At 45.6% G+C, this 18,102-nt stretch overlaps 1 protein-coding gene across 6 annotated transcripts in view; it reads left to right on the top strand.

The window, feature by feature from the left end:
- The window catches only part of GMPR (guanosine monophosphate reductase), a 55,200-nt gene extending 39,264 nt beyond the window's left edge, over positions 1-15,936 (top strand). For 2 of the 6 annotated variants that reach the window (XM_039521475.1, XM_039521474.1), the window contains exons 9-10: positions 5,459-5,618; positions 10,816-15,936. In XM_039521475.1, coding sequence (XP_039377409.1) covers positions 5,459-5,618; positions 10,816-10,996 — 341 coding nt within the window. In that variant the 3' untranslated portion in view covers positions 10,997-15,936. The remainder of the gene's footprint in view (positions 1-5,458; positions 5,619-10,815) is intronic. The other 4 variants (XM_039521477.1, XM_039521476.1, XR_005593185.1 and 1 more) reach the window with 3 other exon arrangements.
- Positions 15,937-18,102: the final 2,166 nt, after the last annotated feature.

Below are 18,102 nucleotides of genomic sequence, written 5' to 3'. Positions count from 1 at the left end.
AACTCGCTATCCGGAGTAAGTTGTAGGGAGTCACGCAGCTGAAGAGTGGGGATTTTATTTTTACTAAACCTCTGGGACTGAGCAATCTTTCAGTATATCCCAGTTAATTATTAAGAGACAGAGTTTGTTCTCACTGATATCAGTGGCTTCGGTGGCATTACTCCAGCTTTACGCTGGTGTGACTGCGAGCAGAATCTGCCTTACGTGTTTTCTGTTGTTCACAGAAATTACAGCTGGGGCCTGTCAGTCTTAGCAGCAAGGCTGACGTTGGTTCATGTTTGAGCTGGGCAGTCCTGATTTTGATGGGGCTGAGCGCTGGGCTGGAAGGGCATAAAGACACCTGTAAATACCTTTGGGGGTGTTACAACATGGCAATGCCAGGGTGGAGGACAGCACAGAATGTCATTGCTATGTCAGCATGTTGTGATGCCAGTGTCACGGCACAGCATTGTGATACAGCACATCTCAAAAAAGGTACATTAGAATTGGAAAAGGTATAGAGAAAGGCAACAAAAATGATTAAGGATATGGAACAGCTGCCATATGGGGAGAGATTGTAAAGACTGGGACTGTTCAGGTTGAAAAAGAGACGACTAAGAGGGGATCGGATAGAGATCTGTAAAATCATGACTGGTGTGGAGAAAGTGACTAAGGAAGTGTTAGTACTCATAATACAAGAACCAGGGGTTACCTGATGAAATTAATAGGCAGCAGGTTTAAAACAAATGAAAAAGTACTTCACACAAATGCACAGTCAGCCTATGGAACTTGTTGCTATGGGCCAAAACTGTAATGGGGGCTCAAAAAAGATTTAGATAAGTTCCTGGAGGATAGGTCCTGCTTGGCTAATAGCCACTGATGGTCAGGGATGTGACCTCCATGCTCTGGGTATCCCTAAACCTCTGACTGCCAAGAAGCTGTGAGTGGACACCAGGCGATGGAACCCTTGATGATTGCCTATTTCCTTCATTCCCTTTGAAGCACCTGGATTTGGCCACTGTCAGAAGACAGGATACTGGGCTAGATGGACCATTGGTCTGACCCAATATGGCCGTTATGTTGTTCTTATATTTACCTGGCAGGAAATTTTCAAAGGGTAGAAATCAGAGGCCTAAACCAAAACCTCAGATCTGCACCAACTCAAACTTTGTGTGAGTGCTGGGAGAGTTGAAATCCAGCTCCAGCTCCAAGGATTGCTCCTATCTTTAGAATAGGCCAGATGATAAGGGAGGATTAAAGCAGGATCCTTGTGATCTGGGACTCATAGTCAGGAAGCCTCAGTTCTGGAGTGAGCAGCCAGGCCGAGCACTCCAGCTGATTGCTGCCAGCTGGGTACTATCGACTTGCTGCATGGAATCCTCCGAACTATCACAGGATCCTTGGATCACATCATGAGTGACATGACCTAGAGATGGGGCCGCTGTTAGAATTGTGTGATTCTCACATGGTTGAATGGTGGCAGCTGTTGCTGGCTTTGGACAGCCCAAAGTTGGGTTGAACCTGGGGCCACCGTCAGTATGTCTACACAGCCAGCGGGAGCAAGACTCCCAGCCTGCAGGGGGCTTAAAATAGCTGTGTAGATAGCATTTGGAAGCTGCAACTCAGCCTGGAGGTCAGGGTCTGAAGCCTGGGGGAGGGGGCTCTGTCCGTCGACCTGGCCTGGGGAGACTCACTCCCATAGGTTGGATCGATATACCCCATAGAGCTAAGTCTCCCCACTCAATGAATGGATTGGATAGAATTTCCCATGCGGCATTCTACTGTCAGTTGTTCCACAGTCACCCCCGGTGCAGTTAGTTCTTTGTTCTGCCAGTGTCTCTTCAGCCTGACCCTGCTCAGTCTCCTGCCATGGGTGTTGTTAAGGACGTTACAAGCTGAGGACTATGACCTCACTGCATTCCAAGCTGGAGGGGAAGAGACCTGGCCAGTGGAAAAGCTCTTATTTCAATGGGAATCTTTCCAGAAATTAGAACAACAGGAAATTACTTCAAAACGTTTAACTGTTTGTCTTTGTAATGTTCGCTGTGAGTCCAGAGGGTTTCTTTGGGCTGTCCTGAGCAGAAATTTGCTCTCTGAAACCTGTGGAAGTGCAGGTGTGGGCGTGGCAACTGGCTAGTCAGGATATGCATTGGGGCATTAGAGCCCTCGAGTGAGACCCCAGATTGCTTCTTGAAGAGGGAGAGGGTTGAGAAACACTTGAGATTACATGATAGGCAACAATCCTGCACGGGCAGCAGGCTGGACAAAATGGCTGAACAACTAGGGCTGTATCATTCTGAGAGTTGACTCAGATTAGGGTGATCTCCTTATAGTTAATAAATTGACAACTGGGAGCCCCCGTAGGGCCAGGGGCCCATGCTAGTAGATTTGAATGCAGGATTGGGGCCTAAGGTAGACAACAATAACAGCCCAGATGCATACCAGACTGGATGACCTGATGATGGAAGTATTTGAAAGCAGCAGGGAGATCACTGGTGTTTGTTGAAAGACAGCGTGACAGGAGCAGTTGGAATGGGCATCGGAAAGAACAGCCAGGCTGGTTGTTTGGTGCATAGTGCCATGGAAGAAGCTCCAAGCATAAAGGGGGACATGGAAGGAAGCAAAAAAGATGAGTGTGACGGGAGGAGGCAAAGGGGCATTGAGGAGGCAGCCAGCAAGGCAATAGGAGGAAATGAAATGAATGGAGGTGCAGCGCTGTGTAGAGCCTTCAGGGTAAGGACAAGCAGACTAAAAGGCAAAAGATGAGAGTCTGCCAGCATGGGTGGCAGGTATCGTAGGCCAGGGGAGGCCGAGCCTCCCTTAACCCAAGCCGTGGCCCCGCCCATGCTCTGCCTTGAGGCCCTGCCCTTGTTCCCTCTCTTCCCTGGAGCTGGCGGAGGGAGCTCAGCTCCAGCCGGCCGCCTGGAGCTTGGGTTCTGAAGGTCATGCTGGCCCCATGGTGCAGCTCAGGCCAGCTGGTGGCCCAGGGTTCAGGCTGGTGCTTGTGCCAGCTGACGGTCCAGGTACAGTGCTCAGGCTGGCTGGCAGCCCAGTGCTCGGGCTGGGCACTGGCCCAAAGTGGCTAGGGCAGGCGGGTTGGGGCTCCTCTGGCCATGGTGGGCCCCTCAGGGCTCCAGGCGCTGGGGGGCGGGATCAGGGCCCTGGTGGAGGGGAAGGTTTAGAACAAGGAATTTAGTCTGTTTTATCACCTGTTTTCATCATTGCACTAGTTGAGTGCCTCACAAACATGAGTGGCTTCCATAAAAAGTATCATGCCCTTTGACAGAGGGGAAAACTGAGGCACAGAGCAATTAAATGACTTGGCCATGATCACACAGGAAGCCTGTGGCACAGCTAGGAACAGAACGCAGGGCTCCTGAATCCCAGTCCAGTGTCCTAGGCACAACACAGCCATCCTGCTGAGGGGCAGTGATGGGATGAGATATGAGAGTAGAGACTAAATGGACAGGGAAGAGTTGGGATGGAGAAGCTGTTTTGGGTGTCATTAGCATAGAGCGGGTAAGTGAAACTATGAGAGCAGAGAACATCTGCTCTGCATAGAGGATTTATCAGACAGACCGTACAGTGATTTCTTTGCAGTCTGTCATGTGCTGCATATCTGTGCAGCCTGATAGTGCCCACTGAGGATCCTTGTGAAAAGTACTTACTGTGTTGTTGCACTTTCCCTTTCCTGACAAATGCGCTTTTGAACAGAAACATTGTGCACGGAAAACAAAGACTCCAGCTGTGTGTGATCATGAGAGAGCAAAAAGCCGGGTTTGCAATCTGTCACCAGCAGCTCTGGTCACTACAGAGCGTGTGCAAGCTGAACAAACATAGCCCCTTCCCCTCCCCCCCCCTCACAAAAGGTAGAGTGTTCTGAAAAGCCCTGGTCATAAGGGCCAAAAGACTCCATAATTTGGATGTGGTTCCAGATCAAAATATTCCCAAATTCAAGTTTGTCTCTATGGTTTTGGTTCATCCTATGATACAGATAGAGGAGCAGTGAAGGTCAGATGAGGATCCAAATTTTCCCAAGTGTTTTTTGGGGAGGGTGGGCAATATTTTGGTTTGGCTCAACAGAGATGGGAGCCAGTCATAAAGGTTGTATCTGGATTTGAACTTTCTCAAAGTTTGGATGTGGCATTTTAGTTCTGGTTCTTCTCTGTGAGATCAGGTTCTGCATAAATGCCAGTTATTTGTGGGCAATGTAAAGGGGCTGGAAAGCAGAGGACAGTGCTGTCTATACCAGTAACTCAGTTCCACACAGACAGACAGAACAGTCATCTTGGACCACAGAGTGTTTTGTTTCAGGGATGGATCACAACAGGTTCTGAAAACAGCAAGATCTGAACCTTTTTACCTGGTTCAAAAACATTTGCTTCAGTTTTAAAAAAATGAGTTTTCATTTTCTTGGAATTCTGCATGTCCTGGTTCCAACCAAGACTGGAAGCCCTAGGGGAGGCTGTTCATGGTATAACTCCAGCACTGATGGGAAAACTGGCCAATCTCTTGAGAGAACCTGTTGAGATTCCCAAAGCCTCATCCTACTCCTGTTGACTACAATGGAACAGGCCTCATGATCTGCAAACCCAAGGGAGACGTAGGAGTTGGATAAGCCTCCAGATATTGGGTGTTAATTATTATATTTTGTATAACCCAAGGGCCGAGGAGGCCCAGTGACGGACTAGAACCCCAGTGTGCTAGGTGCTTTACAAACACAGGACAAAGAACATTTCTGTGCCCCCAAAGAGTTTACAATGTTAGTAATAGCAGTAAAGAATCCTGTGGCTCCTTATAGACTAACAGACATTTTGGAGTATGAGCTTTCGTGGGTGAATGCCCACTTCGTCGGATGTAATGTTAGTAATCTGAACCAAACACAAACTTACCCCACATCCATTGTGGTTTACCCCACACTGCACTGAATGACTACATGGCTGGGGGGGGGAGGAGGGGACGGAAAAATTTCAGAACCATCACATCTTTCACTTCAGAAATCCGTAAATAAAGGTGAACGTTCCTCTTCTGTGTCCTCCCAAACGTGCATTTCCACTCACGTGCATGACCTGATTGGAAAGGATTTAGGGAGCCGTGCAGCTGACTGACATCTTGTCCACGTGTTTGGATTGTAGTGCAAGTTAAAAGCACTAAACTGAATTTGAAAGTGAGAACACAGAAGCGAAAAAGAGCACTTTCTGTGGTGTACAGTATCACAGTATTTCAACATGCTCCTTGTTTGAAGTATCAAGGGAATACGACACCGGCGTGTATAGGTCCTGCTGGTAAATAATGTCTTTTAACTCAGTTGTCTGTTACAGTTAAGGTTTCCCTGCTCTGAAGCATTCAGGGCTGGCTATCATTTTCAGCTGCATGGCTGTTTTTGCGTTGTCTTTTATCCTGCTCGCGCTCTCTCTCTCTCTCCCCCACTTCCTACTCCCCCCCCCCATCCTCATCTCACATTCTCTGCTGATCACAGGAGCTGGTGCTGATTTTGTCATGCTTGGAGGAATGTTTGCAGGCCACGATCAATGTGCTGGAGAGGTTCTAGAAAAAAATGGCAAGAAGGTGAAACTGTTCTACGGGATGAGCTCTGATACGGCCATGAAGAAGCACGTAGGAGGAGTTGCTGAATACAGGTATAAGTTATACTCAGTTTTTGCTATGGGCCGGAACCACTACCAAACCTACTTCTGGATCTGAATTTTGCAACTGGCTCCTGTTACAACCTGGGCTTGTTCCCTCTTCTGGATGAGATTCTTTGTAAACAGACCCAACTCCTGGGCCCATATGCTTCCAAGATCCCTGGGTCCGGGTAGTGACTGGGCACTGTTCCTAACGCTGGGTGTCTCAGGCACACAAACAGAGGTACAGACTACCTGTTTGACACCCTTCTTGGGCAGTGGGACCTGGCAGTCCAGCTGTCTGAGCCCCTCCTGGAACCAGTGCCTGAGCCCCACATTGCTTACTCACATCCCCCCAGAATGCACCTGGCTGTGGGACAATAAGGTAAGGAAGGCACTCTTAACAAAGGAATTTTTTAATCACAGACACTTTACTCTTGAAAGCACTAGAGAGTTACAGATCTGTGGAAAACCAGAACATCATTCTCACCCTGATATCAGCCCTGCTGTGAATCCTGGGTTTGATGAGCATCCTTAGAGAATCACCCATCTTTTATCTTATTCCCCCTTTTGTTCTTGTGCATTTAACTGGGGGAGTTGTGGGTTCCAGGTCCTTTCTTCCCCCAGTTGGCTTCTGTGTAGAGAGTTATTCATAGTCAATGGCCGTACCAGTAGAAAACCCATTATTCAGTAGGGGATAGTCATTCAGTGTTGATGGCGCTGTCAGACCTCCTCATACATAGTCTTTCCATGAGGGGTCCAGCCAGCCCCTACCATAAAATGGATACTCTAATCCACAAAGGAATTCACAATACAACACGAAGTCACACTCCAGAAGGAAGGTTATAATGGACAAAATGGGGTGACAAAACAAAATGGAGTTCACAGACATATCCCCACTCTGGCACAGCCCTTAATTTTGCAGCAGGCCAAGCCACAACCCAGGATGCAAACGCCTCCCAAACTTTGGTCCAAGCCTAAATTTAGCAGCTTGGATCTGTCTTCAGAGCTGCTGCATATTATATTATTATTATTACTACTATTATTAACTGTTTTTAAAGATGTAGAAAGTGCCATATAGACATACATAGTACTTACAGAAGGCAGGTAAGACATAATCTTTGCCCTAAGGCATTTAAGTCTAGCGCATTGGCCTAAATTTCCCAAGCTATTCAGTATCGTGTATTGGATTGCAACAAAACGCCTGTAATAATGGAGACCAAAAAAGTTAGTGGCAGGCAAAGTGCAGCCATCAGGAAAGAGCTGAGCACAGAGATGGTCATGGCACTTCTGCCTTCTGATCTGGCTGAAATTAGACCCATCGAGGAGACAGAGCTGCCCCACTCACTGGTCCAATAAGCTGGGCGAAATACTGAACACAGCTGCATCTACTCCACTTCCTAAGGAAACCTTTTGGGGAGAAGTAAAAAGACACCTTTAGGACAAAGGAATAGAGAGGGGAGGGTGGGGGGAAGAGAGCTAAGAGAAAGCATGCAGTGCGATTTAGTCCCCACTAAAGGGTTAATCCTGCAAAAATAAAAATACACAAGTGGCATAGCCAGCGGGTAAGATTTGGATCAAGGCAGGCTCTTCTCTCCCCCCCCCCCCGCCCCCCCCCGTTTAGCAGTATGGGAAGGGCAGAGTGGCTGCAACCTCCCAGTTGAGAAACCACAGGCTAGATTAAGCCTTTGCTCAGTGCCTTGGATATGGGGCAGCACACAGCTGTGCTTCCCCAAAAGGAGCAGGGGTGGAGAGTTTTTGGACGTTGCTGAGTGTAATATAGTCTCCCCTACTTGCGATCAGCCAATCCCTACTTGTCCCCCCGACCCAAGGTCTAGGGTGCCCTAACACTGCCAAATACCAGTGGGGAGTCTTTCTTTGCAGCTAAAATGCTGCACAAGAGAATGGCCCTGTTTAGGACAAGCTGAAATGTTGCACACGGCAGTCTGCATGCCTGCATGAGTTGTAATTCACTCAATCATGTCTCACACCAGTCCCAAGAGGCTGTTAATTTTTTTTTTCATGATGCCGCTTGGCATCAAAGCATCTGGAACTAACAGTCGGAGTGGATGGCACAAGCAATTATCTTATAACTTAAAAATGGCAGCTGCCAGTTACACACAGGCACTCGCAGCCTTTCATCTGAGCTGCAGTTACAAACTCTACTTTCGCCCTCTTTTTTTATGTCGGTGACTCGAGTGTGTATTCAGCAGGGTAGGTCTAAACCATTACATTGTTCAGCACAGCGTGTCATTAATGACCATTTCACAATACCGCCCAAACTAGCCAAGCAAATCTGTGGAGGCTCAATTCAGTTAGTGACAGGCCACCACCGATGTTGGTGAAGGTTGTGGGTAAAGTTTGAAAATCCTTGTTGTAATGCAAGCCAACGTGCTAGTGCTGGGGTGGCATCTGAAAGGCCAAATTCCACCCTTTAGTTACAACAGAGAGAGAGTGAGAGAGAGAGTGTGTGTGTGTGCGCGCGTGCGGGGGGCAAACTGGGGGCAAGATTCACTGCTAAGGTTCTGACAGTGGAGTAAATTGATAACACCACTGAAGTCCAGTGTCCCATAGGGATAAACAGTGCAATAGGAAAGGGGCTTTATTTAGCTACTTAAACATAAAGGTTAGTTGCTTTCAGCCCCTGCCAGAAATTCTGCACAAGCTGCCATCCTGTTAGATGCACACTCCCTCTTTTCCACTCCCTCATTTATGAAGGCTTAGAGTCCTCAGGGAATGTGTTACACAAGCTTCTCCCACTCTCCCAGGCAACTGAAGACGAGGGAGAGGGCTCAGCCTCTGAACGTTTCAATAGCCAATAAGAGGCTGCTACTCCTGTGTCGTAAGCAATAGGTTACATATTTGTGTACGGGGGATTCCTGCTACCAGCAAACCTTGGAATCCAGCCAAGCAGCCTAATACTCTGCTGCATTGGCACTGGCTGTTAGAAGTATAGGGTGCTTAGAGACCATGCCTCATACACATGGTTATAGAATGGTGGCCATGGCCCTGAGGAGGCTATAGTTAGCTAGCTAGTGTGATTGGTTTGGTTGGGTTTTTTTGGTCTGGTTTTTTGGTTTTCAGAATAGTTTTTAAAAATAGGGATTGTTTATACAGCACAGAGAGAGCATGGTGGTTCTGAGGAGGCAAATCAAAGAAGTGGGGCCAGAGTTTGCCTTCAGTTCCATAGGTGTAAAGCTAAACTAACTCCACTGAGGTACCACAAATTCTAGCTCACAGCCAAATCTGGCCCAAAGAGCCATCTCTAAGAAGTGTCCAGTCTAACCTCAGCATTTATAATGTTGGGTGCCTACAGGCAAGGGCTTGCTTAGGGTTTTCAAAGACGCCAGAGGGAACTGCTACCCCAAACCTATTGAAATTCAGTGGGCGTTGAGTGCCTTGCACTCCTTTGAAAATCCCAACTATCAGTCTATGTTGAGGCACCAACAAAAGTGATTTGATTTTCAGAAGTGCTGAGTCCCTCAACTTCCATTCAAGCTGCTGGGGATCTGGGAGCCCTCATCCACTGTGAAAATCAGGCCGCTTAGAGTGCCTGCGTATGGATTGATGCTCTCAAAATTGAAAATTTTGCATTGAGAACCCTGTCACAGTTCATGGCAACTGCACCTTTATTTCCCCCAGTGGTACATCAAGGGCACCACTTCTAGGCTCATGGTTCCTCAGCCATCACCTCTCTAGGATGGAGACCCGCACCTCACTCCCTCCTGATGGGGCTATTTCTTCCTTGGACCAGAGATCCTGCCATTTGCTGGAGCAGAAAGAAGGCCCTGACTCAGTTTAAACTCAGGAGTTTTGGTTCAATAGCCTTTCTTTCTCAAGCTTTCCTCCAGATAGGGGTAGCTCTCTGGTGGCGTTCCAGCCTGAGCGTATTTGAAATCATGATCTTTGACCTCCCCTGTTGTAAAACAACACCCAACCCTAAACCCTAACAGATAGTAAAATATTGTCCAAAATACACATTGTTGCACTCTCTTGACTGTAACCTAAGGTGTTATATAACCACTTGATCATTTTCTGAACAAGTTAACTCTGAAGTGGCTTTAGGATTTTGGACACAAATAAAGCTTTCCAACCACTTTAAAGCACAAGCTCCCATTCCCAGCAGCCACAGGACAATGCACATTTTAAGCCCCTCTGCCTTGCCCCAAAGAAGATGTTTGCCTCGTGTTGCCCAATCATCTTATTCAAAGGAACACAAAGAGCAGATGACATCTGGGGACATTCCATTACCGCAGGGACTGCAAAGGGTGGGATAGTGAGGCAGGAGGGATGGGTGTGAAAATCACAAGAGCAAATTCTTTCCAGACCTAAGCCCACAGACTTGAACTTCTTTCTTTTTGCCTCCTGAGGAATAAAGAAAATCTGCTTTGAAAGACCGTGCCGGATGTTTGCCTATGTGCCAGTCATTTACACTAGATATAGTATTTCTGCAGTCCGCCCTGTTGGAATAGCTCTAATTCTGCTTTCATCTGAGGAAGCCCCCTGCAGTGTAAATTAAGAATGCAGAATTGGGTTGGTACATTGTAAACTCTCCTGGCAGAGAAGCCTAATCTTTATCTGTTCTGTAATGCACCATGCACACTTCCAGTGCATGGGACAGAGCCTCAGCTTAAGTCAATGGGGGTAGCTCTGTTCAGTGCTTAATTTGTAATGAAAGAGGTGCCGGGGCTCAGGCAATGAGGTGCTGGGGCGTAAGCAATTTTTCTACTTTCATAACTGATGCCGCAAGCCCAGCAGGTGCCAGGGCTATGAACTGCCAAGCCTAGAGGTGGCGGGGCTCAGCCATGGCATAGCACGGGCCCTGGTTCATCACTGAAGCTATGGCAGTTTATACCAGTGGAGGAATAGCCCCAATATTTTTAAACATTGCCTTGGCCTGTCTGTCTTCTGGGGTAAGGCTCAATCTTACAGCCCTGGGGCAAAACTGCCATTTACATAAACAGAAGTTTTGCTTCAGTAAAAACAGAACGATCAAGCCCATGATGTGCTCAGGCATTGTTTGGGCATTTGCCAGAAGCATTCGGTTCCTCTTCAAAGTACTTGGTATGACACTGGTACAATGCACTGAACAACCTTTGAACACCCGGCAGGATCAGGCAGCAATCAGTAAAGAGTGGAAGGTTCTTTAAAACCATCAGGTGCTGAGTGTTGAAAAATTCATTCCACGCTACTTCCAACTCTCTGTCTGCAGGGCTTCGGAGGGCAGAACCGTGGAAGTGCCTTACAGAGGTGACGTGGAAACCACCATCCTTGATATCCTCGGGGGCCTGCGATCCACCTGCACCTACGTGGGAGCTGCCAAACTCAAAGAGCTGAGCAGGAGGGCGACATTTATCCGGGTCACCCAGCAGCACAGCCAGGTGTTTTCTTAACCAAGGACTGGGACCTGTGAAATGTGTCTGCCGCTTCTCCCCACTTCCTCTGTGTTTTGTGTTAGAGCTTCATGGGGGCAAACCCCGCAGGCTGTGGAAGTAGGTGGGTCAGTTGCCACTGGTGACGGGGTTAAGCAGAGGGACATGCCATCAAACACAGTGCCATGTAGGATTCTTTTGGTTCACGATACAGTAGCCTCATCTTTTAAAGTCACGTCTGTTTGTTTTAAATCTAATTTTTTCACCATTCATTCATAGTGAGTTTGCCTTCCAGACCCTGATCGCTGTTACCAAGTTTTAAAACATCCCCACAACCTCTTGCTAGCACTGCTCCAGCAGTACGGGCTATAGGAGCTGCCGGCTGGGAGGGGATGTTGATGTTCAGTATGTTGATCTGTGTAACCAAAGATCAAAGCCATACTTTTTGACCTTTCAGGTGGCTGGATGAGCCAAGGTTGCTGCTACATTTTCACTGTGATGTTAAAAATGCTGGAGCTGTAGCAATGGCATTTCAGGCACCTTTTAGGGCCTTTTGTATTTAAATCACTATATTAACGGACTTACCTCTCCATAGACACTGGCATTATAATGTAGTGAGTGCTTCCTCCTCCCACCCCCACCCAGAACATTTAACAGGGTACCAGTTTTTTGATGGATACAATCCTCAGAGTTTCTCAGGGCTCCTGTTTTTAACAGTCTCTGAATAGGTTTTGAAGCTGTAGACACACAGATATACTCAACACCAGTGGCCTGATTCTGCACAGCCTTGTGATTTGCATAGTCATTTCAGCTGACACAAAGCGACTATGAATACACACTCGCTTTGCCTGGCTGTAGAAATGATTACACATTGAGCAAGGCCTGGGGAATCAGGCCAAAGGGGTCAAATCCATCTCTCTGTTACCCTGGTGCAACTCTTTTGAAGTCAGAGGTGTAACCGAGAGCAAAATCTGGCCTGCAATATACCAGCTGAAAACTTCATTGCAAGAAGCCAGTTGTCTGATCTTGAGTAAAAGCAGTTGCTGTGAAGACAATAATTAATATTTTAGACTCTGGGCAACACTGTAATAAACTGTAATGGTAGACTAATTAATTGATAAATCACAATGAAATTTCTTTGGAAGTACACATTGAATCCCCAGGAATACCACAGTAGTTCCTTATGATAAATGTTATTAGAGTGAATACCAGTGAATTAATGATGACCGGCCACTTACTTTAGCATGTTACTGAGATATCAATACAGTTGGAAACTGAAGTAACTTCAGTCTTATTTTTCCTTCCATGGAAAGATAGAGACTTCCTTTGGAATGCAAAACTGTGACCTGTGGGAAGGGGGGCAGGCAGGAAAGCAAATGGAATTATTCTAGCATTCTTTGTTGTTTAGAAAAGATAAAGGAGGATCGGTACAATGGAACATGTTAAGTAACAAATCTAATTCCCAAATCAGTCATTGATGGTGTTAATCAGCTTATGCATAATGGGAAAAGCCTAGATGATCCTTCATCTGAAGGCAGGTGGTTTACAATAAAATGTTAAGTATTCTCCATTAAGCACTGTGGACCTGATTCTCATTTACAAGAAGACTCTGCCCTGGCATTGTACAGGGGGCCTTAAAGAGGGCATAGGTTACATGTACGCTACTTTTTAAGGCCCATTTACACTGCCAGAGTGGTGTAAAGAAACTTAAGTAAAAATGAGAATCAGGCTCCCAGGCCCTGCCAAATAACTTTTCTTCTGAAGTTGGAATTTATATGTAGTGAACTCTAGAAGGGCAGCCGAATGTTTTTTTTACTAAAAATAAATACAAATATTGTGGGCCAAATTCTGCTGTCAGTTAAACTGATGTAAACCCAGAGTAGCGCCACTGAAATCTATGAAGTTACTTGGAATTTACATAGGTATAACTAAGAGTAGAGTGTCTCCCCTCTCTCCCCTTCCGCCCCCAGCCACATACCCATAAGAAAAGTGTAAGTGTATACAGGTAAATCAAAACTTCTTCAAGGAATGAGGTTATACCGAATATACACTCATACCACCAGTGCATTTCCATACTTGTGCCTTCATACTTCAGACGTGTGGCTGTCACCTAGATGCTCCCAGGTTGGGATGCTAATTGGTTTTATATGGTTTTGTGGGCTACATTTATAAATGTAAAGTTTTTTTTAAACCTCTGCACATTTAAAAGAATAGATCTTTAATGTACACATTGGAACTGCTGCTTTTCTGTGGTGAAAATGCCTCGATTCTCCCCTGCCTTGGCCATTATGGAGTCAGTTACACCTGTGCAAATGGTATGTAAAATGCAGCCATTCGGCCTTGATGGCATTTTACACCCACTTTGCACAGGTGTGAAAGACTACTAAGGGTCACACCAGTGGATAATGAGGCACTGCAGGGTACATATCCACTGCAGCTGGAAGGTGTGATGGCCAGCGTGGGTAGACACTTTCTTGCTAGCTCAGCTTGAGCTAGTGAGCTAAAGATAGCAGTGTGGATGTAGCCACCCAAGCTTAGACTCAGGGTTTGGGTGAGCTTGGACTCAGGTGGCTAGTCCATGCTGCAACATCCACACTGCTATATTTAGTGTACTAGCTCAAGCTAAGGTAGCACTAGGACTCTCATTACCCAGCTGCAGTGTAGATGTACCCATAGGCTTTAGAAGCCTGGTGTGGTCTATAGGTTCTCTGTGATGCTGGGGAAAAAAGAAGCCATCACTATGATGCTGAATTATTTTTAATAGAACCTTACCCTCTTCTTGGTAACCAGCAGCAGTTTCCACTGGAAGGGAAACAAGCAACAGAAGGCAGCCCGCTGTAGAGCAGTTCAACTGGCGGAGAACCACCCTGTGTGGTTCAACTGGGTATTTCTTCAGAGTACACCTTCCATCAGATGGCTCCTTTCACAATGCTCCTGGTACAAATACGTACGTGTACAGCACACGCCTTTGAAAGTGGAACAAAGAGATTGGCCTGAGGCTAACTCAGGACCCAGTCTTGTGAGGTGACAGGTGCCCTCCATGTCTGTAGGACACAGCTCCTCCTTCCGCTCCAGTTAGAGGCCAAACTCTTGTTGAAGTCATTGGAAGTTGAGGGTGTGCTACACCTGGCAGGATTAGGCCCCGAAGCAATTAACTTGAGCTACCTCATCTGATCATTTTACAAGGTTCTCCAGTTCTTAGTAAGAAGAACAGGAGTACTTGTGGCACCTTAGAGACTAATTTGTTAGTCTCTAAGGTGCCACAAGTACTCCTTTTTGTGGATACAGACTAACACGGCTGCTACTCTGAAACCAGTTCTTAGTGTCCTTCCTGGGGCTTAGCGGTGTGCTGCACTTCATGAACTGCTACCGGGTCAGCTGCCAAGAGTCCCCCCCCCCCCAGCTATATTGCAAGTGTCTTAAGCAGCGGCTACCCATGACACTGGGCCAAATTCTGACTTGCTTTCCACACCCTTGCAACACCATGACATCAGTGCATAAGAGGAAAGTTAGAATTTGGCCCACTGGCTCCATCAAGATGTAGCTAACGTGCCACATTGCTTTAAAAAAATGAAGCTAGTTTAAACAAATCTGATTAAGTTTTGGGTACGATAATACACATTTAAAGCCAAAGCCTGCACAAGGCATAGGAACCTCTATGTCTCCCAGTCCAACTGTGTGACAGCAGGGGAGGCTGAGGAGCACTACTGTAGGAGTGGTGCCTACACCACAGCACCAAGGGATTGTGGTCTGACAGGTAGTGCTGTGTGGTCAGTGGATGTGCTGGGACCAAGGGTGGGGATGGTCTGTGGTAAGAAGAGGTACACACTGTCCTCAGCCCACTACCTCATCTTGCTCAGCATCCTCAGGGGGCTCTGGAAAACACCATGTGACGGTCACACTTCTGTGCCTTCCCCCATCGCTCTGAATGGGTAAGTGTTGGATTTTGCCCTTGCTGCTGTCAGGTGTTGTGTGCAGGGGTCATTCCAGGAAGCACAAGTTAGGAGGGCTTTCAGGAAGTTTGCTGAGGATGGTGAAAGGTGAGCGCTTTTGCAAGTCTTCCAAGACGCAGTATGACACCACCACTGGATACAGGATTAATGTTTTAATCCACGGGCGTTTGTGGTCTGAAACTCCTGCTAGGCCTAATTCTCTCACGCACCACTTTCACATTAGTGTAAACCCATTGACTTCTACGGAGTCTCTCCTAATTTTCACCAGTGTAAATGAGAGCTAAATCAGGCTTCTCTCGCCAAACTCTGATGGGCATTTAGGCCAAATCCTCTGCTGTTGGAGTCAATGGGGATTTTGCAGCTGACCTCAGAGACCCTGCAGGATATGGCAATCAGTCTTGCCCACTAATAATAAGGGTTCTCTCCTCCCCTCCATCTGCCTTAGACTTGGTTCTTTTTTATTCATTCAGACATTTAGGCCTGTCCTCTGGATGTGACTTCACAGCATCAGCTATTACACCGCTGACGTGGATGACATTTCCAAACATATGTAATAAAGAGCCCAAAGCTCCTATGTGACAAATAAAGTTTGTGATAATTTTGAAGACCATACATGAAGTCTTTAAAAAAGAGTGAGTGTTAACCATTTCCATAAGACTGCATGCGCCACAGCTGAGATGATTAAGAATGGGTATCTTCTTTCCTCATTTGTAGCCAAAAAACAGCGCACAGAATGCGTCTGCCATGATGAACATGCTCATATAAAGTGATCATATTGTGCACCCTGGCTGTTCTGTTATGAAATAAACGGCTTCCCTCTGGCAGATTGGATAGGATTATATGCTGAATGTGGGAATGTGCAAACTTTTATGTATAGTGATAAAAACAAACTCCATAAAAACTTGTGGCTGAAGCTAGATCTGAAGGGGGAAAAATTAAATGGACAAATTATTCTTTCAAAGGAAAATTGTCTCTCATTCTTTCTTAACGCATAAAGACAGACACACATTTGCAATTGGCACTGTTATTTTATTAGTACGAGTATACTGAAACAATAAACTTGTACTGGTATACAGACAGTTTCTTTAAAACAATTTTGTTCAAATTTTGAATCAAACATTGTTTTATTATAATAATGAAATAATTTCTACCTAGAAAACCTGCAAGCACCATCAAAGAAAGGGACCATAAAATTCAATAAACAGACGCGAGTGTATCCTACAAATAGACACACCACCATTAGAAAATAGAATATGAATTCTTCCATTTTTTTAATATTTGTTTTAAAAAAGCTAGTGCAAGTACAATATTTTACACTGGAATTACAGAGAGTATGCACGCATATGGAAAAAAGTTCTCCTGTCACAATAAAAGCTCTTAACTATGTCTGTATGCACTTAAAATTTTCTCCTCTTTTCATTAAGGTGCAAAACATTATTCCCTCCCTATTTCTCCTTTGTACTGGCCATGTCAGCTTGATTTCTCCTCAACACAAAGCTGCATTATCCCTTTTTCTGAGCCTACATTAGGCGCAACACTGGAAGTGTGATTTGCAACAACTCTCTTCAGAAATACCAAGCAATGAAAACCTTAGAGACTATTATTGTAGAATCACTAGACTTACCCACACGAGGACTTTCCTCAAGTGCCATGGCTAGTTGGCCAGTCCAACCCTCTGGCTCTCAAAGACCGTGACATTGCTACTACAAAATTATTTTCAGTAGCTAATTTGAATGGAAAAGGTTGGAAATTCCCCTTTTTAAACACTGCAGAGAGAACAGTGTTCACAAAAAGTTAATATTTAAAAAAAGCCAAAGACAGAAATACATACATTAGTGAGTTGCAACATTAGCTGGCTGTCTGCAAAAACTTATACCTGCTGCCTTGATAAGATTAGCAACTTTGCTAAGTAGCCAAAGGGCCAGACAGATGAATTCAACCACTTGCAGCCACAGTTACAGAGATCCAGCAACTACTGACTTCAATTGGAGAGAGAGAGAGAGAGTCTCTTTTTCTCTAAAGCTAGAATCATCAGGCTCTTTATTTTTAAAGCAAACATCAGGGGCCAGATCTAGCTGGCTGCTGCTGTTTTCACACAACACAGTAGTACAGCTTCAAAGAGTAAGGATTAATGCAAACAACACTTCCAATGCATGCCTGCAGCATGGTCAAAGGAAAGGGCACAGGAGCTTTGACCACTCAGAATAGAAACAAACGAATGAACAACAAAAAAGCCAAACTTGGATGAAGCCTCCAATTAATTCTCAGTGGAAGACTTGAGTCCTTTCAGATAACGACGAGTAAAACTATAGCAATCTTAGAGACTGTTATTGTATAACTACCTATTGGCTGAATGCACTTCATTCTAATACATTTGGGGCCATTCTTTTGGGTGTCAAGGGGTCATTTTAACGTAATTATTTCCCCCTCCATGTGACCATTAGGTATCAGAACTGAAGCTTGCGTTACAGGCTGTCAGGGGAGGGAGAGAAGGGTTCTGAAAGTTAACTGTTTATCCCGGCGGTGCATAGGCTCCCAGCTGTCCAACTTGACCTTTGGCCAAGGAAAGGGCCCTTTCCTTGGAAATGGCTCAGGGATTCTTTCATTTTGGCCTGTGACTAACATGAATCTCTAAATCAAATGAGAAAGAACCTGTCCAAGCTCAGAGCACATCTGGAAAAATTGAAATTCATGTCTTTACCCCCTGTTTAAATGAGGTGGGAGGGTGTGTGTACACAAAAGGCCATGTCTTGTTGGATATTACTCTTATTTACTGGTAAGCGAGGATCCCTTGTTATAAACACTTCTTGTTCAAGTTATAGTCTTTGGGTTGATTGGAACAGGAAGTGCTGAAAATGTAGAACAGCCTCCCAGAGGGAGTAAAGAAGTTACAATGGCTTCAGAATCTAAACTATGCAGGGTGCTTTAAGATATATTTTCAGCGCAGGAACAAACAGTGTGAAGCATTCCCCCCTTCCCCCGCATTGGGATTTATGTGATATGAACAGAAAATTGAGCATAGTTGTTCTTTAAGAGCCTTTTAAGTATATAATTGTTCCTGTCCAGAGCAAACACAAATCAGATCATCTAAATGTGACAGTTTCTATATACAAAAAACATGTAACTTTCAATCTTTCTCTGCTTTTGTACTTTAAAAAAAGTCTCTTTTTTTTT

Source organism: Mauremys reevesii, linkage group 2, assembly GCF_016161935.1.
Source record: "Mauremys reevesii isolate NIE-2019 linkage group 2, ASM1616193v1, whole genome shotgun sequence".
Classification (NCBI taxonomy): Eukaryota; Metazoa; Chordata; order Testudines; family Geoemydidae; genus Mauremys; species Mauremys reevesii.
Note: the sequence above shows the minus strand (reverse complement) of the source record. Positions and strands in the feature narration are given on the sequence as shown.